Here is a 23426-nt window from a genome sequence, read left to right on the forward strand (position 1 = left end):
AACCGGTTCGCTGATCTCATAAAATTCCGTGAGACGGTTCTATAGAACAGGTGCGAACCGGCTGGATCCCACTACTAGTGGTAACTATTCTACATTTTGCTTTACAACACAATCTCGGAGACAATGAATACATCTGGACCACAGACATCATTTTTGTATAATATGGAATATTCGTTCTCATGTTGGTCAGCTTGGAAGATGAGACAAAAACGCTTGAGAAGTGGGATGGAATTGGTGCCGGTAGCTTCTGTTTTGCTATGGCACTCTACATTCCGGTGTAGTTTGCCTGCTCTTTTCAGTCAAAAAGGGAAATCAACTTGTCGGTAAACAAGTCAGTGAAAAACGCAGCTTTTGGAGAATCTAGCTAACATTCAGTCTCGAGCGGTGTGTCAATTGACATAGTTTTGACACGGATATAGGTATCTATTCTGGATCAGAACTTAATTTTAAAGCCCGAATTCGCGCTCATGTATTTTATTTTTTAGGCTTCAACGCCCGAATTCAACAATTTTCGTATATATACTTTTCTTTCTCAAGAATCAACGCCCAAAACTCTTTGAATTTGTGTCTTATTATCAACGTATATATTAAAACTAAATGTTTTGTGTGTCAAACTGATCTGATGATACATGGTTTATATACAATAACTGTGAATCTTAATAGTGGATTTAGGAGGAGCTGACTTTGATGATCTTATGGTCGTATCGTTCCCTCCAGTCTGTACCGAATTGACTTGCATATTGTGTATATATTTGATTGTACCATTGCTTGTTTTCTGGTTGACGAAATAATAAATCTCTCTCTCTCTCTCATTAGAAATCTTTTGTGAAACTTGTTTGTATACCAGCAACCGTATTCGATTTAATGAAACGATTTATGACGTCATAAGGCTGCGGTTTTCTTCAACAATTCCCCCGGAATATTCGAATGGCTATTTTGTTTAAATCGTTAGTTTATTGGTTAGTCAAGTAGGGATAGGAAGTAGGGCTAGTGGAAAGAATAGGATAGCAACTTCAAATTTGATCTAAAGATGGCAGAAGGGATGAACTCACGCTCGGTAGGATTCCAGTTTTCTCCAACATATCTTAGTACAAATCTATTGTCGCCTTTGCGCTCACCTTACAGAGAAACGGTGCCAATGACGAAGTAAGTAAGAATTCAATCTACCATTCTACCTTGAAGCAACAACCAAATAAAATAGGAATTGTAAAAGGAATACCAATCATCTAGCTGTTCTGAATATTATTCGAATAATTCATTTCATGCACTTTTGGCGCCAACCGCATATCAAATAAGCCATGTCATCAGAGCCAGGGCTACCAAGTAAAATAACTTCATACATATTAATTCGGATATTTTAGCTTTAAATGATAAATCAAATTATTCTTTGGGCACGTTCTGTTTTGTTCAGTTTTTTTTTGCGTAACTGTAAAATGTTTTGTCTTTTCGTTTCAGTATCATATTCGGCGGAACGTGTAGCAACCGTGTACGGGAAGATTGGGGTGCGTATGCGGGGGATTATGGAGGAATAGGACAACATACTGTATGCAAATATGTTCCGATGCCACCGAAAAAACTTGACTTTCCCAGAAGTCACCGACATTATATTTCAGGATTGAGCAAAGTTATGTAAGTTATGTATACGGCAAGAAAATTAAAAGTACGAGGCGCTTCCTTTTTAAATATATATATATATATGCAGAAAACTACGTATACATCGCAGTGAAACCAAAATATTCATTAGTTTTGGCATTTCATAGTCAACACACTAAACTCCAGCACGTGAAGAAAGATACATTTCTTAGATGTGCATATTTCCTGAAGCCATTGTATCCAACACGGTCTTACTCATTATGCTATATTGACCTCACATAATAAACAAAAATCCATACTTTTGAATACCTTCAATTTTCCCCTCGAAATAAGATAACAAGCTACAGTCATTTTTTTTCAATGTATTAAAATCTCCAAAACTATTTTTTACCTGAAATAAATTTAAAATCGAGCGGTATTTTTGGTTTATTCAAGTACTATTGCCGTAATATTGCTGAATACAATTTTATTTTCCAGTAAATTAAATCTCAAAAAATTGAAGATTCGGATGTCTTATCTTCATTGTGCATAAAATAACTTTACGTGCCTTCTTTCATATTATGACATTTAACCCATGAATGAACTCCAATCGTTTCCAATCCAGTCTGTGCGGTATTACTATAAAAGATTGTTGGTGTGTGATGTAATTAATAATTACGGTACGGTATTATATAACTAAAAGATGCTATTGCCATTACATTGACATTATTTCTTTCCAACGGTCTTCTCCCTTGTAGCCACAGTGTGGTTCAACCTCATTCCATCACTACTTTGCTGAGAAGTAATTGTCGTCAAAACGATCAATTTATTGATCCACCGGTGTCGATGAAAGAAATAGGGTGAGTACGTTCGCTCGCTTTTTTTGAAACAGTACAATAACTTTTAAAATGAAATAATTGTTATGGTTCCTTAAAACAACGTTTGTATAATACCATTTATATCGGCTACTTGACTTTGCTTTGAATATATTGTGTTAAGCCACAATGTCTACCATTGAAAGAAACGTTCATGAAATGTGAATTTGATTGTATTAGAATTGAAACCACCTTCTACAATTTCATCTTCCTAATTACTATACGTTGATTACAGAAAAATGAAAGAAGATAGTGATTTTGTACAAGAGCCAAGTTATTCATCCCATATTTGCCGCACTGCAATGTTTCCACTGAGCACTCTTGAGGAATACGAAGGTAGATGGGCTATGCTACTTATCAACGAACCAATATAACGAATATAGCCTACATGTTGCGTTAGCAGCTATTGAAATGTTATAATATGCATTCAGAATGCCCCCAGATTTTATAGGAAAGGTTTTTTAATTTACGTAAGGGTGGGAGGTAAATATTTTGCTACTAACGACAAAATTAGTTGTAACCAAAAAAGTGTCAGATACATCACTACATGCTTAATTGTGGCTTCGTGGAATAGAGCGGTAACTAATGACATATTAATATAATAAAGTGTTATTTGTAGATCATTCGTACAATTTGAGCAATTGTCGGATTGACAACGTCCCTTTAAGAATGAGAGTATAGGATGCTTGTTATCTTAAAAGATATTACTTTTTTCCTGACTGTTAAAAATATGGTCTGCTTAACTAATATTCCAACAAGCGGTGAAAACGTCTTGTCGCATAAAAACGGAGAACGGTCATACATCATGGCTCCACTTTCGGACAAAAACTGAGGTCGATCAATTACGGTCCATTTATTGTAAAGAGTGATATGACTGAATGTTTTGATAGTGGGTATAGTGACAGCAGTGGAAATAGAGAATGTTCGTTTTTATATCCTAATGAAATCGCATTCAAATATGTTTGGTGCCATATAGTAATTGCATGAAAACTAATGAAATTCAAGATTTTAGGCCAATATTTTCGCACTGGATATGAAACCGATAGATATTATATATACATATGTCTTCGAAAGAGATTGTATGAATGGCTCAAATAAATTTATCAACAACAAAAAACCTACTCCATTAATTAAGAAAAAAAACAGAAAAGTCAAAATTCCCTTTTTCATCGCACCCATTTCCGCGAAATTGTGAATGAACGCTTCGGTGTATTCTGTACGCTTCTTTTAACTTCGAAGGAGAAGCTACCAGTCGATGGTTGATATTGATTTTATTTGTGCCGGTACTGGTACTGGTAGTGCGTAGAAGGGAGAGAGTCCTTTCAGCGTCGACATATCTCGTATTAATAGAGTTGCTTTGAAGACTAGATTGTGACATCCAGTCAACTGCCATGTCAGCACCTTACATGCCTTACGCTTACGAGGTAGCAGAACTGCAGGTAGCCGAAAGGGAAGATGTTCTTTGGCATATACAGAAAGAGGAATTTGTTCCTGATAGTGATTCCGATAATGACGACTTAGCAGAGTCAGATCTATCTGAACAGGAAGAGGAGTCAGAAGATCTGGAGTATGATGAAGATGAAGAAGGTTTGTATTTATTCAAATTTTGTGCAATTATTTCCACAATTGATTCTATTATTCCTATTGCTCAAATGTGAGTTCAGGAGTTACTGAGTCATGGTATGGTACCGGTACCTATATCGCCGGAAACTTTTTTAAATGTAATTCTAGAATCATTTTTTGGAAAATTTGGTGTTTGTGCGCTCAGTGTTCGCATAAAAAAGTCCGATTAGTTCAATAGATGTGAGTTTTCAAAAGCCAATCTAGCAAAAATTAATTGCAAATCGGTATGACATTATCCATTCAATACCCTTTGTGCAGCTGTGTTCTTCTGATAGTGCTATTGGGCTCTAGCCTATAATTGACAGATTCAATGGCAGCAAAGATAGGCTTATTAATCGCTTAATTTTTCAATCTGTTTGAACACATACAGACATACAACATCCTTAATGATGTTATTGCAATGAAAAAATAGTCTACTTGATATGTCTAATTTTTTTCTCTTATAGTTTATTTGATTTTACACGAACACACCATGCTGGATTGCTCCCGTTGAAAACTATTTCTCTGTGTACACTGGATGCATACTATTGTATTGTTGTATGAAAATATTAAAAAATATTAATCAACATTTTATGTGCTTAGCTGTATGATACTTTTCACATATCAAAGTCTAATTTGGTAAGATGGGCACTTTATGTTGTGATTTTAAAGCTAACCTGATGTTGTACTTTTTATTTAATCGAAGCCATCCTTTAAGAAAATACACTACTTAATTTCTACAGAAGCATCAAGCATACCATCAGGATCTTCACGGATTCAAAACCATCAAGCGCATGAAGCATGGAATACATCCCCCAGTGCCAAGAGGCGTCGCTTCGTGGTTTCTTATAACAAGAGTTCGATGTACAACTGGACAAAATCTTTTGAGAAAAGATCAATCAAGCAATTTGGCGGCCAACAAGGAGTAAAAGCCTGCCAACTAAATCACACGTCTACTCCTATTGACTGTTTTTTCCAATTTTTCAATTCCACAGTACTTCAATTCATTGCTGACATGACAAATCTCAACGCTGTTTGCAAAATACATGGTGAGCATCTCATCTAGCTATCATTGTGAATAAATGTTTATATTCTGTTGAACGAATTATATACCAGTATATCAATCGGTAGATGAATTATAAATTCTTGTAATAAAACTTGACTATTTTAAATCTGTATAGGCATTTAGATATTTTATACATAAATGCTTTGCTTTTTTCTTATAGTGATGTCCGTTAAAAAAAAAGCTGAAGAAAAAGAGTGGAAAGCTGTCAATGTGGAAGAAATGAAAGCTTTCATTGGTCTGATTATTGCGATGGGAATAATCCGTCTTCCAAATCTCAGACTGTACTGGCAGAAGAAAAATTGGATATTTGATGTATCTAGCTTCAACAAAATAATGCCAAGAAAACGATTTTGTGATATATATAAATATCTTCATTTTTGTGACGAGGCCTTGGCTCGTAGATCAGATGATCAGAAAAAAGACAAGTTGTTCAAAATTCGTGGATTATTGTCGCTTATATTGCCCTCGTTTGAAAGCTGCTACACGCCGAGCAGAGACATTGCAATTGACGAAACTTTGATTCCTTTTAAAGGCCGAATTAGTTTTCGGGAAGTCTCAAAATCGAAAAAGGCACGTTTCGGAATAAAGATTTGGTCGTTGGTTGAATCCTCCACAGGATATGTGTCAAGGCTTCAAAGTTATACCGGTAAGGATCCGACAGCAGGCCCAGAGACCGGATTGGCCTCACGAGTGGTAAAGTATTTGATCAATCCCTATGAGGGCTTGCACCACCATCTGTATGTCGATGATTTCTATACCTGCCCGGAACTTTTTGAATACCTACTTTCAAAAGGTATTTATGCTTGTGGAACTTTTAGAAGTAGTGCTGTGAGCTTTCCAAGAGAGCTTGTTGTGAAGCAGACAAGAGCGATACGTAGGGGTGCAAGCGACTGGCGGATGTCTGGACAATTGCTTGCACAATCATGGTTAGATAATAAAGTGGTTTATTTTTTGTCCACTATTCATAAGCCGGAATACGATTTGGGTGATGCTGAGAGGACTGTAAAAAGAAAAGGCGGAAGACATCGTGCATCAGGTTTTGTAAAAATACCATGTCCGCCTCTGCTCAAAGACTACAATAAGTATATGGGTGGTGTTGATTTGTCGGATCACATGAGAAAGTACTATAATTTAACCCGGCGATCAAAGGCATGGTATCGCAAAATATTTTCGTACATACTGGAAGTAGCTGTACATAATGCCAAGGTAGTTTATGAAAACCTTTCAGGGGATAGATGTACCGAATTGGAGTTTAGAATGAATATTGTTACCTCCCTTGTTGGGAGCCATAGAGCTCCTCGAGCACATGCAGGTCAGACACCAGCATCAGTAACGAGAATGCACAATGCGGGATCTCACTTTCCAATATCCACCAGCCAACAAAAACGTTGCCCAGTTTGCTATAAAAAGAAGCAGTTGGTGGATAAGGATATCTCGGTTTCGAGGAGTACCGTGAAATGCATGGAATGTAATGTTCACCTTTGTGTGCGCGAAAGCAAGCAATGCTTCCGTGATTGGCACACAAAGGAGGAGTATTGGAAATAGTGCTTTTTGTTGGTTGCTTTTGAAAAAGACCGAAATTTTATCATTAAAATTGACGTATTCAGAAATACAGCAACCAATCAAATGTCCGGGATTCGCGGATCAATGTAGATCATGTTCATTGGACTGTGTAGAATGGTATATTCTACATACATTCCGATGCTTTCGCGTGTTGTTATGCAAATAAAGCTATGAAACATTGCCTAAATCAATTTTATTGTAACTTTTATCTCGGGTAATTAAACTCAAATGCGACGAAGCTCAAATAATTCCGGTGTGACTGGGAAAATGTTTGTTAATATATTTTTTTTTTTCAAATCACCAAGGCTGGGGTAATTCTGTGGGGTGCAAGATCCGACCGACCAAACCTTGCCTCGCTTCGTTTATTTGACAATTATTATTATCACTGATTCTGCTCTATCAAATGTTCTTATCTGTTTTACCAGAAATTGTTTAGACGTCCCACTATGCTCGCTTTGGCTTACCCTACGCCCTTAGCTTGTAATTGTAGCGTTATCCGCTGCAATGACAAATTCCGAAAAGTAATAACGTGATTTTCTCATTGTACGTGTATATCGAAAGCGCGCACAAAATTTATTTGCACTCGCTGTGTATCTTTTTTGTATCCTGCTTGTAAAATAATACTGTACGCTTTGGGCAAGCAATCGAGTCCCACGTACGTCCAGCAATCATCCCAACATGTTTTCCCCTATTTACGAATTTTACTCACGGTATGGTTGGATACCAGGATGTGAGTTTCAGCTTAGGGCAGGGCCGATATCTGGATACCACCGCAATCGAGTCCCACGTACGTCCAACAATCATCCCAACATGTTTTCCCCTATTTACGAATTTTACTCGCAGTATGGTTGAATACCAGGATGTGAGTTTCAGCTTAGGGCAGGGCCGATATCTGGATATCCCGCAGGGCGTGTGGGCGACAGGTGATACAATACAAAGTCTGAACCTCGCTGACGGAGAAAATAGAATCATCAAAACTACGGTGTGAATATAAAAGGGATATTTGCAATGTCGTATTGCATCAGTGAGGCTATCAAGGGTTTCACTTATATGACGTAAAAATAGACATGGTTCTTTACGTTTATACAATTGCTTGTTTAGCTACTCGATACCGGTAAAGGTCCAGGTTGTCTATGATCGTAAGACAAGTTAAAAAGCGTTATTTATGATATAATAGTCAATAATTTAGCAGATTTTAGCACTCGAAAAACATTTTATATTAGGTTGGTATTGTTTTAAAATAGCTAGGACTGTTTCAAGCTATGGCATTTTATACAAATTTCTACACCTAAATCACTCAATATAAAAGTATGTCGATTTACATTAAATTTATTTTCGAGTACTAGTAATTGAAAAAGTAGGCTAATCTCTCTTTGCCATAGTTGGAGAAACTCTCGAAATATGAATTGTCGGTTGTAGATACGGTGTCATACGTTCGTAATATACGAAAAGCAAACGTTCATTTTAAAATAGTAGAACAAAGATATAAATACCTTATTTGAAGGAAATATATCAAAAACAAACGCACCAATTGTGACGGCACAGGATTATTGTGGAATACTACTTGTGTAGCAGTTCCATTTAAAGAATTTCGAGCCAAACCTTGGCTTGTTTGAAGTTAATTTAACTCCTTGAACTCTGACGTCTCTGAGCGAAGTTACTCGCTCACCCTGAGGGTTCGCGGTGCCGTATTGGTAGAACAATAAAATAATTCTAAATATTGGCTATTTGGCACGCTTATAACTTTTTATCAAATTTAGGTAGCACGTTGTGTGACATTTCAATCGAAAGGAAATTTTATCGTGCATTCAGAATGTATTTTCCAATTTGAAATACATTTTGTCAAAATTAATAAAATTGACCCTAATCTAACAGTGATTTTTCTGCATGTATGTGAGTTTTGGCTTGAAATTTTGTTATTTTGGTACAAAATATACTGCCAATAATTGATGTTCATAAAGAGTTTTTTATAAGCTTTTTGTTGATATTCGAATTACTATTGTGGCTGCCATATAACCAATTTTATATTTAAATATTCAATTGTGTATCATTGTGTCGGGTGAACAACTTCGATAAGCGGCCATGACGCACTGATTACGTGGCTACGCAAAAGCCGATCACGTGACTAAAGTCATGAAGATGTTATTACGTACGTTCGAAACGTATTGCGTGGCAAAATGCGCAAGATAACTCTCACGACGACGTTCTCAGCGGGGCATCGGTCGCCGAGTTTCGATATGATATTAACCCGATATGATTTAAGCACCGACGTCGCACCGAGTAACGCATGCAGTAATGGTGAAGTGAAGGGAAGTTTATATCGTCATATAAAGTTCCGTGGAAAATGTTTTATTCGTCCATCAGTATTTGTTTAAATATCAACCAAAATAGGTACTTGCCTGCTCTTCGGATCAAAATATCAGATTGTACGAATGTTAGGCGAAGCAAGTCGAACTTATGAAGTTCATCGTTCACTGTCGGAATCCTTTAAATTTGGATGAACGCGACGACGTCATGCTGGGACCAGAAACTCACCTGACACATGTTACACCTGTTTCGGTATCATTCGATTTTCGAACTCTATCAACACGTTGCAATCTTAGTACTACTTTATATATAGCTATACAGTATGTCTTCTGAAAGGAAATTTTATCCAGAAGATATATTAGCCAATCTCTATTTTTCGGACGAAGAAGGTTTAAACGAGAGTAGCTATCCTGACAGTGACGATTTTGAGTCAGAATTTGAGGATGATCTCATAATGAATGATTTGGATGGATCAATATTTGAGAGAACTCATAATGCAGAAAGAGCAACTCTTATTCCAGCAAGATCATATGCATCAAGATCGAACGCGTCGCCAGAACTAGATACCCCACCTTCTGCTACTGATCTTGACTCCATGGATTGGATCAGGGATACTTCAGGATTTACTGAAGAAATGTTTTCACCGACAAGAACTCCGGGACCTATGAACTTACCAGCATTTATAAATTATGATTCGACACCTTCCGAATATCTTTCTTTGGTCTGAGACGAAAATCTATGGAACACATTGGTAACCAATACAAATAACCACGCGGTTTATGTGCTACAAAGAAATCGTTAACCGTTTTATGGTCAGAATCACATCATATATATGGACCGTTTTTACACATCCGTTAGACTCGCAGACTACTTGTTGCGTCAGAAAGTTACTAGAATATGCGGTACAACCATGACCAATAGGAAACACTTCCCCAAAATGATTATAAAACGAAAGAACGAAATGGGCAAAGGAGAATCGGACATATTGTACAACGGAAGTGTCGGTGCCATTGCATGGCAAGACAAAAAAACAATATATTTTATTACAACGGCATTTTTAGATTCGCCGAACACGCAAGTCCAAAGATACGAGCCAGCTCAACGAAAAAGAGTCGATATTACATGTCCAGCAGCGGTTAAAGCGTACAATTCCTTCATGGGAGGGACAGACAAAAATGACCAAATGACTCGTCTGCAAAAATGCAGACGGCACTACAAATGGCCGAGAAGACTGGTTATGAAGTTTTTTGTGTGGGCGACATACAACTCGTACGTGTTAATGAATTTTGTGAAGCCTCATAGCATAAGAGGAAAAAGAGTATTCACTTTTCACAATTTTCTCGAACAATTGTTTGAAGAGCTCGCTGGAGGGAGCAAAATGTTAACGACAAAAACAATACAAGATTGTTAAACAGCATGAGGAATTGACAGATATGAAAAGACTTCAAGTAAACGTACGCCACGATGTGTATAAACCGAAAAATGCCAGCACTAATAACAGATGCGTCGTATGCCGCAAAATTTATAAAATTGCAAGAAAGGCCAATCCTGCCGCTAATGACAAAGAGTTGCCCAAACAATGCAAGACGACGTTCAAATGCAGATACTGCGATGAATACTTATGCATAGGGAAAGAAACCAATAATCATTGGTATGATTGGCATAACAAAGTGCAATATTGGGTTTAGAGTGTATAGCAGTCTTTTATCCACATAATATTTTCTTATACTTATACATTTTCTTCTTTTGCATGTTCCTGAGTGTTCCGCATTTTTTTTAATAAAATCACAATCTGGTTCATATTTTGTATGTGTTTATCGGGGCTGGAGCGGGAAGTCAATTTCAAAGCCTAAGGCGAACTTTGAATGAGTGACATCGGGTTAATCAATTGTTTTCCGCGCACATTTAAATAATAACATCTCGCCGTTACGTGATTGCGTGTATCGTTACGCCCAGTTGCATTTGCGTAACTTACGCAAAGTCGTGTGTGACGTGACGAAACATTACGTCGATAAAAACGTCAGGTTGACGTATAGCGACGCAGTCAAAGCTACAGAATATCAAACATATTTGGCAACAAAATTTGAATGGTTTGTCATACATACGTTGCGGAAGTGTCAATAGAAAGACATTCAAATTCTCCATATATATTGTCGATTGCATATGTGACTATATAGGCAAGAGGTCGAAATTCTTTATATTAAATATTTGTTATCATACAATAATTTCATACGCACTTTCAAATTGCCAATTTTACTGAAACATCGTATATTAGAGCACCGATATTTACAGTATGATTAGTCCCAATAACAAGCTTTCATGCAATATAAAATTTATTCAAATACTCATTGTGGTTCTTGAGATACGAGATCATAAAGTTGATTCCTTCCGACACGAAAAACAAGCCGGTAAACCGGCTTGCCGGGGCACAGAGCGTACTCAAACAAGCCGGTAAACCGGCTTGCCGGGTTCTAGAGGTTAACAAAGGATAGATCATCCTTGTGGGATTACCTTTTCTGTTATTTGCAAAGTGCATATAATATTCTCTTAAGTTCGATATAAATTAAAGCACTCTTAAAACGACTATCTAATTCAAACTAACCTATGAAACAGTTAATATATACTGGCGTGAAAAGACGCCACGGACAAATACGCGGACAAGCTTGATTCGTCAGTTGTCCCATGCATTTTTTAAATGTTTCTCACAGGTCAACTACATATTCACATCAATGTAGTGATGTCTTTAATTCATTTCGTAAATTGAGTTCTATTTTAGTATTTCAGATGAATGAATCAACGTTATCTCCGAGACCACCATTGTGTGAAAACACATCGCGAGAAGTATCAAAAGTAATACGCAATAGATATAAATTGACATCGTATGAGAAAGACTATGAAAGTCCGCATAAAACAGGTTACAGCTTATAAACTGAATACATTAAATTTTTCAATCATCGAAGTACAACAAAAAAAAGATTAATCGAATTCAAAATACTATATTATAACATATTATATACTACTGCTTTCTATCCGATGGGAAAACTTATTTGGTGCTTGCAATATGGATGGTCTGAAAACATACCGTCGTAGCCTATATGTTTAACTTCATCAAGACACCTTGTGAAACGCTGTTCAGAAGGATTGTATCATTTGTTGTTAATTGTATCCATTTTAATGACATTTCTATCTCCCCTAGCGGTTTTATGCGGATTCCGTATTACCAAGGAAACGTTAGGTAGCTTATAATCCCTGCTGACTTACTCCAGGTTACAACAAGACAGAGAAACCAGAGCAAATTGAAAAAGTGAATTCAGAACCACCATTGACTCAGCCATGTCGAATACCGAAGACATTGAAAGCTCTTGCGAAAAAGGTTTTAGGGTTAGGTAAATATGCCGAAAAAAATTGAAGATTGCTGACGGTCTATAAATGTCAAACGCAATAGTTTATCACTTAAGGTTAATACTTATAAGTGTATGTTGAAACGCATGAAAAATTTTGCTGAAAGGTAAACCACGTTATACAGAACCTTACGAAATCAATTTTGGTATTTACCATTGGTTAACCGTGAACTTATCAAAATGCAAAATCACTATTACTGAACCGAAAGGGAATCCCTGAGTAAAGGCGAGGTAATCGGACTTTTTATGTCGTCATCGCAGGGTCGTGGCCATGCTGGCCAGCAGGAAATCGTTACATCATTAGTACAGTTACTGGACAGATCGTTGAAAAACGTGACATTTTATCGCTGGATGATTTACGAGATTTTCGCCTCCTGCGTAAAAAGTGCCTGGAAAGTGAAGAACTAGAGGAAAAAAAGACTAACAAGTAAGAAATACCTAATAAGCAATTTAACATTATTGTCTTCTAAATATACTCAAAGATAATTCATTCGGACATATTCAGACCGATATTTAGTTAAATTTGTAACAGCCATTGACCCATAGGTATTCAGCAATAAAACACGCTTTTGCTAATTATAACAAATATTTGAACATGGTAGAGTTGTTATGAAAAATGAACATTTGACATAATGTAACACAAGTGAAAATCAAGACTGAAAACCCAAAGTATATATTCGGCCTGCGTTTTTTTTTATTACTATTACTACTAAAGAATATCGCAAGAAAGAAATGAGACTGAATTCGATGAAGATTTGGCAAGGAACGACAACGTTGAAGAATTAACGGAAAAAGTGTCGGAAACTGATCCTGCCGAAGTAAGTTGTTTTTATAAAGGGTGAAATAATCATTGGCGCTGGAACACGTTGTTGTCGAACAGTGTTGCAATACCCATAACTTTCGTCTGCGAATAAATGAGTCGACACAAACAATTCTTTACTGTCCCCAAATCTAAGATTATATTTTTTAATATAACAAATTAGATCTTCTTGTCACGCACTTTCATATATAATGAAATATTTTCTTTTTATACATACATATTGTAGTAGTGGCGGCAATGTTATCTGTAAAACCTTTGAATATGAAATATTATGGTAGTTATTGGTTTTCCTATTACAGATTGTTCGGATTGTTACGGCTTGTTTGGGTCAATTTATACCTGTTCAACCTAATTCAATTAAATGCAGGAGTACACATATAGTTAGACTGAATATAGAAGTAATATTTGAGCAAAGTGAAAATTGCGTATATATATATATATAGCTTGCTAATATTTATTCAATTAATTTCAGAACTTGGTCAAGAAAAATTTAGTTGAAGATAAGCACAACGAATTGCAGACAAGATATCTTCGAACAGCTAAGAAATGGAATAGAGATTACGAAAAATCGCCGGCACCGCTGTATACACTACCCAAACTGCCTGCATACACTAGGAAGCAGGTTGGTATGAAAAAAAGCTTTTTTCGTGCACGAGTGTGATTGTTTTTTAAATGAATTTTCTATGTGGTTACAAATATACAGCGTAATTTTGATATCTTCAAAAGTCAACAATATTGTGACTTAGCGCCTAGTCGTGTTAGAGAAGTCAAACTTGCTAAATGTGGAAAATTCCCACAAAATATTTACAATGCGATACGGCGTAACATATTATGTAAGAAGACCTTTAAATCTATAGAGGATTCTTATGTCGGCATCGCAGAGCCTGATGAATTCGGGAGAAATATATGAGCGCCTTTTACACACAGTTGGAGTGTCATATTGCAGTTCCACTATTGTTTGCTACTAAATGCCCCATCTAACCACACAGATATCGTTTCCAAGTTTTAAAAAGCTAGTTGAACTAATTTTGGGCTATTTCTATATATTAAGGAGTGAGCACACTGTCTTGGTACTGTAGCGATTGCATAAGTTACTGTGTATTTCAATACTTTTAACTACTTATTTTTATTAGTGCAAGTTATTTGCCTAAAACCGTTGCCGGATTTCATTATGTATATTCATTTCCACAATTTCGATAGGCAGTCGCGAACATTTCTTATTTACTGTTAATTTGATCTTTGACGTTGTAGCTCTTTTACATGCAGGAAATCAACAATCGTGGAATGACAGCGGCAATGTTGGAGGCAAACAGAGCTGAAGAAACTTTATATCTTCTTCTGAAATCCTTGACAAATGGCGCAGAGGAAGAAAGATCAAACAGGGTATTGATTATAGGATGGGATTTACATATTTATCCCGGGGAGAGGAAAGCCGATAAGACGGCTTATCTATATGGCGAACCACGGCCTCTCGTCCGGTTACCATTCCAAGTCGGGTATGGGATTGGTTATATTGTTTGTTTTCGGAAGCATGGACTTGGTGGTGGAGGAAGCCGTAACCGACCCGCGGTTACGTCAACCACCCAACGACGGCAAGGGGTCCAGCGATCCTCTCGCACATAACCATCCCTGCATGGGATTCGAACCTGCGAACCCACGCATAGTAATTAGAGGTGCGGTGGCGAGCGTATTCCTAACGCTTAGCCCGTTGAGCCACACCACACCATTTTTGAATTATTATACTTTCGAAAATTGCAGTGTATTGAGGTATTTGTTTTAGATGGCGCCTCCTGGAATTCATGCACATTTGTATGACATGGAAAGAAGAGAACATCCTGTTTTATTGCCTCCAGATCCACTGTACAAAACGCTGTCTTACTCCGGAGACAGGTTAGTCAGCTTTTCATAATGCCCATAGTCATAAGCTTCAAGTAATAAGCGGATTATAATCAAGCTTTCCGCTCATAGTTGATTTAGTCTACCCTATAAACATCGCACATGCATATCCTTGTACAGCAGATTCTTTCATGAATAATTGTGTTATCAAACTGATTGATACATCCTTGTGGACACTAACAAAATTTGTAGGCTAGCTTAAGGAGCTATGTTTAGGGCGATATTGTTCGTTCATGATTAGACATCATAGCCGAATATATAAGAAAAAACATTTACAAGAAAATAAGCTATTTTATAATCAACAACCGTCATAAAATTTAGTTAAATGATGACAAAATGACAGTAAAATAAAAACAACTCCATCTTCAATATCTAAAAAGTCTATCAATCTATTAACGTCTCCAAAAAGGAAATTGCTGCCAAATCGATTCTTAACAGATTAAACCATTTTATCAATTATGCATGATGTAGTAGCCTATATATCATATATATGGCCAAACACGATTCAATGTTTTAAAAATGAAGATAAATTAAAAAAGACTGACTGGCTGATTTCTACATATATGAAAGAGCACAACAGCATAATAGCAGTGTTATCCCGTGAAATTGTGTTCCCAAATACGGGTAATGAATATTTTAAGTCTTAACATTAGAACCACTCGCTTCATCAAATTTATCAATATATTTAGTCTTCAACCAAAATTTGTCACAAGGGGTATGTGATCCCACCACATAGGTCAAAAGTGAAAATTGCGTTATATGACCTTGTCAGGGCCAAGTTTGAAAAAGTTAATATTTTAATCAATCTAAAAATCATAGGATTGCAGATAGACTTGGAGTTCGATACAAGACAGTTGCAATGAAAAGATATCACGGAATTCACCCAGAAACTGTTCCAGATTTGAGAGATTTACGACCACCTGTTAGAAAATGCAAATGGCTGGGATATCACACTTCCATGTTCCGCTAAATCAGGATTTAATATGATATTTTGCACTTTCAAGAAAAACTATGCGCCTGGGTAATTGGTGGAACATGCCTGTAGGCCCACTTAATCAATGATTATCAGAAAACAGTCTATATATGTCTATTGAGAAGATTCAGAATCATGTTATATTGTATAATTCACCATGTACCACATATGAACGATTTCTTGTGTTTTGAAATTTAGATAAAGAAGCATTTTATTCAAGTATCCATGCGCAAAATAACCAATAAATCATCTACAAAATTATGCATTACGTCTATTTTCTAAAACTAAGTTGTATGGCAATGTTTGTCTATGCATATGGAGTTAAATGTTGAATCATACAGAGTAACAGGTAAAGTATATTGCCCAAATGTGATGGACAAAATATTTACAAGTAGGTTTGTATGATAATGAAAGTTCTATTTAGTATAAGTCTAAGCAACTTTGAGTGTCCCTGTACTCAAAGCATTCTGGTAATTGTTTCCAGTTGCAGTGTGGATTTTACGTTCATGTGTGTAGTCAACGAAAAATTTATCTTTGCACCGAATCGTCCTGTGAAGAAAATGATTTTGAGTTGAATTTTATGAATTTTATAAAATTGTTTTCCCACAAATAGTCGAATCATAAAATATTTGACACAGACGACACATAGCTCAATTTTTGGACACGTTTAGTGGCCATAACGATCGTTTCAATATTATGTTGTTGTTGTTGTTGTTCTTGTTCTTTGACACGTTTTTAAAAAATCGCTTTTCTTTTCGAATACTGGACCAATTGCTTTGAAATTTTCAGTGGTTAAAGATTAGTTTCTTCGCTAGAAGGCTATTACTTTTATTTATTTCAAAATTTTGCGTGAATTCTAAGAAATTTGATATTTCGTCTAAAATTTTGCTGTATTATTTTTTTATCCATGGGAACACGGATTTTAGTCAGTGTCATGACTGGCTGTACGTTTTGATTCTGCAAAATTCTTGCTACTGGAAATTCAGAACTTTTTTGAGGGTACCGGTAGCGTCATAGGTACCGGTAAAGACTGATTCGCTCTGGTCTAACGTGTCCATATATTTGTGCGTAGCTCTCTTGTTCTATGTTAGTTGACAATTTTGGTTAGCATGTGACTACTGTCACAAAGACACTTGCACAAGTTTGAATACGAAAAATTGTATGAAAATTCAACAAAAAATCATTATATGTAATCTTTTGTAAGTCGAATATGAAGACGATAACTCACAAAAATTGTTTATCAAAGATATTGAACTTAAAAATAAATTTGATATATACTTTGCAACATATGGTTCCAGTCTTCTGATCCTCTCGCTGGCATCTAAAGATTTTCCAAAAGTATGTACTTTGAAGTCACGTCTATATCCATCATCTTCAGGGTGTTGCAATCCTCCCATCACCCAACCTTCTCTGTCTACACCTTGGAGTTCTTTGTTATGAAACCTACATTAAAAAGATGTGATATATGTCACATTAAGATGAAACAAAAGTTTGCTTTGGGCCCACATTTTGTACCTCTTTCATGAGTCTCTGCAAACTAGAATAATCATACAACCTAATACTTTCAACTTCTAAGACCCTAATTGTATTATGTTGATTAATTACAAAAGTGGCAGTGATGGAGTTTGATTTATTTCACATTATAAAGACAATCTCACCTCATATTATAGTCGGTCAAATATCTTGTAGTATCATTATTCTTTGACTCAATATACCGATAATTATTCAAAGAATGTCCAGAGGGTTCTTGATCTCCTAGATCTTCACGGTTCAACAACTTTGTCTCAGTCAAGTCTGGTTTTTGCTTACCCTAATAGGAAAATCAGATGAATTTTTTCATTAAAGAAAAAAATAAATTACTTTTAAAATTTGAAAGTTATAGATTCTTGAGCTATGATAAGTAATCTTTCAATTTTGGTCAGGCATGAAGACATGCGAAAAACTGCATACATCTCACTGACTGCGATCAAATATCGTAATCAAGAGTATGAAAATCACACCTGGAAAATTATGCCCAAAATAACTGCCAGACAGTCATAATTTGTTTTATTACAGTACATTACAAAGTACCGAATTTATTCTGAATTTGGTAAAACCTGTAGGTATTTTGGTGGTAGGCGAAAGTTGTATCTTAAACCGAAGAAATCACATAAACATACCTTTTCAAATAACAAAAAGTACTATAATGATTACAGATATTCAATAATATTAAAAATGGAAATAAAAAAAAAGTATATTACAAAATATAAAGAATATATGAGATTTGCAATGTTTCATCAAAAATATGTAGGATGAATGCTTACTTCATAAGTGGCAATGGTAACAGATTTCTTGTTATGGGGATGCTTCATATTCAAATATTCTGAATGATCGTTTTTCTTTATTCTATCATTCACCAACCTCGGTGCTTTCTTCTGGCTCAAATAAGCTTCAGAAGGTATTCTGGAATAACAATGAAGGAAATAGAGCAAGCAAAAACTCGCAACATATTATACAAAGATAAATTGTTTTCTGCTCAGGATGTAACTGCTGATTTCATATTCAACAAGTAGCATGCAATATCACTTCTGATTAATTTGTCTCCTTTTCTTTTTATTAACCTAATTCAAAATTGCTGATTACAACCAATTATGTCTGATAGTGAAGCAAGACTACTCTTTCGTACAACGGTAAAACTGACCTGTGAGTATACAAGTGCCTTGACTTTTCTCTTATAAATCCTGTGTCCTTGTTAGATCTATCAGCAATAACAGGTAAGGGATCTCTTCCATTACTATCATGCCAATCTCTGAAGGACACTTTCGTAACACTTTTTTCCGTTGGGCATGTGTGATATACAACCTTATTGTGACAAAAGATGAACCAATGTAAATATGAGTCCATGACCATGTATGAAGCATCAAGTAACTAATGATTTTAGGGATTGATGGCCAGATTTTACAATATAAATCAAAATATCTTGAAGACAGCTATAAGTGTATCATAATTTAGGCAATTAAAGTCAGAAAATAGCCTTTTCAGTAGCTGGGCATAAAAACGAATCTTGTGTGCCATCTTGGTGCGCATACTTCTGGAGGTCCGAAAATTGTGCACTGTCTAAAAGGAAACCATTTAGTTTAGTTTATACTGGAATGTAATCAAACAAACCGGCATATCGCCATCATAATATTCATCATTGGTGAATGTAACTGGTTCAATCTGCTTATTATCTGTAAATCCGGTTTCTTCAAGTGGACCAACATCTTTGTGATGAATATTTACTAAGATGAAAATAAAATAAAAGATAACATAAACACATAATATAACACAACAAAAAAAAATTTTGTAAAAATATACTGCTGAACAAATGTTTGAACATGTTCCATTGTATGAATTTTGTAAAATATCTCTCTAATGATGCATTTAAATGATGTAATCACAACAAGCGTAGCTTATTTTTAATCTTAAATATCAATATTGGCCAAAGATTCAATTCATGTGCATGAAATAAAAATCAGTGGATATAAATATCTGCTAGACCTAGAGGCAGAGACTCGTGGATCAAAGTAAGACACAAAGAGTGTAATATTAAATGAAAACAATACAGGTTACATTCGTGAAGGGAAAACAATGAACAGCTGAGATATTTAACAAGTAAAATACAGCGATACAATCATTACAGTGAAATATTACACCAAGGTCCCTTTAAACCAAGAATGATATTGACCATATTCCAAGCAAGTAGGGTAGTGAGTTTATTCACACTAGCATTATCGAAATCTCATCACGAAATAGCCCGATTACAACCTACAGTAGTTCAACATTGATCAGAAGTGACTATCTGAATGAATTAATTATTAGTATCCCAATTGGCTTGACTGTTATTGAACCAGTAGTGTATTATGGGCTGGTAAAGCTGTATGTACTATATCACTGCTCATTACTGTGCACTGTCAATAATATTATATAAAAATGACATCAATATATGAAGTCCCAACTTACATGGAGCTGTTTGTACTCCTCTGAATTTAGCTTGAATTTCAGTTGACATATATTTCGGCCCCTGAAAAGTTAATTAGAAGTATTTTCAATCAACGTTCAGCAGAGTGAAATTTTTCAAAATTCTTAGCTCATAAACATTGTTGCAAGCTGATTTGGATACACTACAGAAAGGGCTTCTTGGTCAATGATAGTCAATGTGGAACATACCTGGAAATAGTTTTCCTCTTCTGTTGGATCATGCCGCTTCATTGTATGTAAAATGGGTTTGTGTCTGGGAGGAATACCAGGCAGAGACCTTCCTCCATATTTTCTTGTATCATACAAAACTCGAGAAACCTGGAAAAAAATGGAGTATAAGTGAGCTCAATTCTAAATACTAGCTGAATATTAAATTGAGGGTGTCACATCTGAAAAATGATCGTGTGATTTAAAGTATTGACTGCTTGGGACCACGTTATCCAGGTGTAGGTCCTACAATCTAGGTTACTTGTTGATGATAGATAGATAGCCTAGATAATTTATTTTAATATCAAAAAAATCTGATAAAATCTATCCTTTTTCCATTCTATTCCACATGATAGAAATAAAGTTGCCTATGATATTTTACATTGGTCTTGAAACCCTATCCCAATCAATTTTCATTCTTTAGTCTTTTTTAAAAAGATAAGAGCCTCTCAGAGACCTGAAGTCATTGACTCTATAAATTTTCTGAACAACTACCCTAATTTACCATCTAACTTAATTTACCATCTGAAAACTCAAAAAATCTTTTCATGCTGTTTTGAACTTTGTAAACACATTCTTCTTCAAGCTTTTCAATGCTGTTGATAATAAGTAGAACTATAAAATCAACTGAATATAATGTATATTTTACGAATAAAAGCCATTGGTCAATCTAATAGGCATTAGTATATAAATTTATGATATATATAATATTAGAACTCTTAAATGAAAATAGACTTTTAGCTTTACTGATTACGAAAGTAGTTCTTGGCACTAATTTTTGCTAGCATTCGTCAGTCATAGGAACCCTTACTGTAATTTTATATTCATTTTGACATAGAAAAAAACATACAATTTCCATATTTTAACTGCGAAAAACACAGTTGACATAGAAGTGATATTTTATAGTTATCATATATCACTTTATTCATAATAGTATAAATCACTTTTTAAAACTGCTCATTTTCCCTCTGCCTTGCTACTGCCTCATAATAATAACTTGAGTTTTTTACTACCCTACCTCTTCAACAGGAACAAATAAATAACCTCATTATCTTAATTACATTTTGTTAGTATGTTCAGTGTGTTTGACTGAAGATCATACAAATATATAGCCTAACATTCTTAAAAAATACCCTGAAGGTATACATTTTTATGTCTGAAAATTCAAACATATTATGCCTATATTCAAACATTCTTTTCCATACTTAACTATTGTGTGATTTTTCAATTAATATTTTACCTCAAATGACATTGGAACTGTTAGAGGTCGTTCTCTAACAAATCCACTATCTGATGATCCTATCTTTATTGTTGGTAATGGATCACGCCCATCTGAACCTTTGGCAGAGCGATAATGTCGTTTTGTGATTGTTTCATAATTATCACTCAGCAAAAACCTAAAAAAAAATACACAGATAAAAGATATACAGTATTTTGATCATTGCTGTGATATATCGATAGAGCATACCATGGTGACAAAAATTCAGGATGACCTATGAAAATTAAAAAAAAAACGCTTAATCTGATCTCTATTTTGTGCATTTTAGACTGAAATTCTTGATAGAGATCAAATAAATAATTTATACAAATATTATTTACTTTAGCTAATGTTCTCACCCCATCACTGGATTATCAAAATTGTCCTGTGATCTAGAATAATATAGTTGAGGTCTGAAATTAGATGAATATCCTGTTCCAACATGACGACCGACTCTTGGTTTGAAGTTTTCTTGACCAAATTCAGTCGAATATCGAGAGCAGTAAAAATGCAGCCTATTCACATCAGGTCCTTGGCTTGATTTTATATGACATGTGCCTGGTCCAGTCCTTAACTTCACCATCTCGTTCGATTTTATTTTGCTTACTGATAACAATAAACATATTAATGTTAATGTTTTATTTTGTTAAGATATCATTTTCAATATATGGGAGTATAGTAAGGTCAACCCAACCATCATTCATTCGTCATATTAGAATATATCAACTGAAATTTCGAGAGTGAGCAAGTCTCAGAACTTTCTATTACCTCAATCTTCATTATCACTCTTATTCATCCAAAACACTGTATTGAGTACATTCTGAACAAAGGGTTATGGTGTAGATACTGAAGGAAAATGTTATCCACACACTAAAATAATTCTGACTAAATCATGACTGCCTCAAAATAAAAGACTGTCTCAAAAATGCTGTACTGTTTTAGCACACAAAGAATGAAACCCCAATGCAGTTGAAATATGAGTAGATCTGGGCTAAAAGTGAGTTACAGATCAGTAATCAGTCAGTGTATGCTTCGTTTGTTTCATTGATGAAGAATTCAAACGAGTTGTGTTTTATTTGAATCAAAATGATGGAATCCCTGAATTGTTATGTAGACATATTTAAAAACAAATCTGATTTGTTATCATCAAGTTATAAGCTAATTTCACTGGACAATTTATATATATCTGTAATAATGCATTATTTCAATTCAATGGCACAGCCAAATAAATTTTTTCATTATATCACAAAACATAAAAACAGCACGCAGACTTGTAGCCCAATAAAAGTGGCAACAATGACAGGCCACCTCGAGAATATTCTAAGCAGAATCTAATTAAATTGGTATTTATAGATATGTACATCATGCAATGTAATTGCACTGTAAATTTCACAATTTGAAGCTGGTAGCAATATCCGAACCTGACTCTGCTGCCTGTAATGAAACAGTTTGCGCGGTTGAAGTGCTGTTCTATCATAAGATAAATAAATATTATACATCACTCATCTGTTTTGTATCAATACATGGTTACATGCTCAAATTCCAGTGAATATTGTGATCCATTACAAAATCGGAAAAGGTCATTATATTAATATTTTTCAAATTAAATTTGATGAATTGAATTTCAAATCAAATAAATAGATAAGTGAGTAAATGTCAATACATTTATGATATACCTCAAAAAAATTGTTTTATCATTTATAGGCCTATATATCACAAGTGTCAGCCAGTGATCAAACGTTACAGGCATTTTGTAAAAATCACTCATTCTTACATTTCAACTCCTAATATAATTTTCACATTCCAATTCCTACTTCTCATGCAATTTAAAATGAAAACAAGTATGTATGTTTCCCTGACATTACAGACCATTCAAATAAATAATTC

General features: G+C 35.1%; 2 protein-coding genes across 2 annotated transcripts; one reads left to right on the forward strand and one right to left on the reverse strand.

Annotated features, from left to right (window-relative positions):
- Positions 1-935: 935 nt before the first annotated feature.
- Positions 936-16336, forward strand: LOC120330821 (uncharacterized). The gene is made up of 12 exons (XM_039397766.2): positions 936-1146; positions 1456-1629; positions 2331-2432; positions 2683-2783; positions 11762-11899; positions 12252-12371; positions 12648-12813; positions 13102-13204; positions 13679-13828; positions 14473-14589; positions 14987-15096; positions 15922-16336. The coding sequence occupies exons 1-12, from the start codon at positions 1031-1033 to the stop codon at positions 16070-16072; spliced, it is 1548 nt and encodes a 515-aa protein (XP_039253700.1). The 5' UTR covers positions 936-1030; the 3' UTR covers positions 16073-16336.
- On the reverse strand, positions 15374-22449 carry LOC120330823 (stabilizer of axonemal microtubules 4-like). The gene is made up of 11 exons (XM_039397768.2): positions 22308-22449; positions 21899-22145; positions 21522-21678; positions 20264-20392; positions 20057-20117; positions 19223-19335; positions 18756-18916; positions 18379-18517; positions 17734-17885; positions 17354-17518; positions 15374-16624 (listed from the first exon to the last, which is right to left on the reverse strand). The coding sequence occupies exons 2-11, from the start codon at positions 22120-22122 to the stop codon at positions 16507-16509; spliced, it is 1419 nt and encodes a 472-aa protein (XP_039253702.1). The 5' UTR covers positions 22123-22145; positions 22308-22449; the 3' UTR covers positions 15374-16506.
- Between the last annotated feature and the right edge of the window lie 977 nt (positions 22450-23426).

Source organism: Styela clava, chromosome 6, assembly GCF_964204865.1.
Source record: "Styela clava chromosome 6, kaStyClav1.hap1.2, whole genome shotgun sequence".
In the NCBI taxonomy this organism is placed as follows: domain Eukaryota; kingdom Metazoa; phylum Chordata; class Ascidiacea; order Stolidobranchia; family Styelidae; genus Styela; species Styela clava.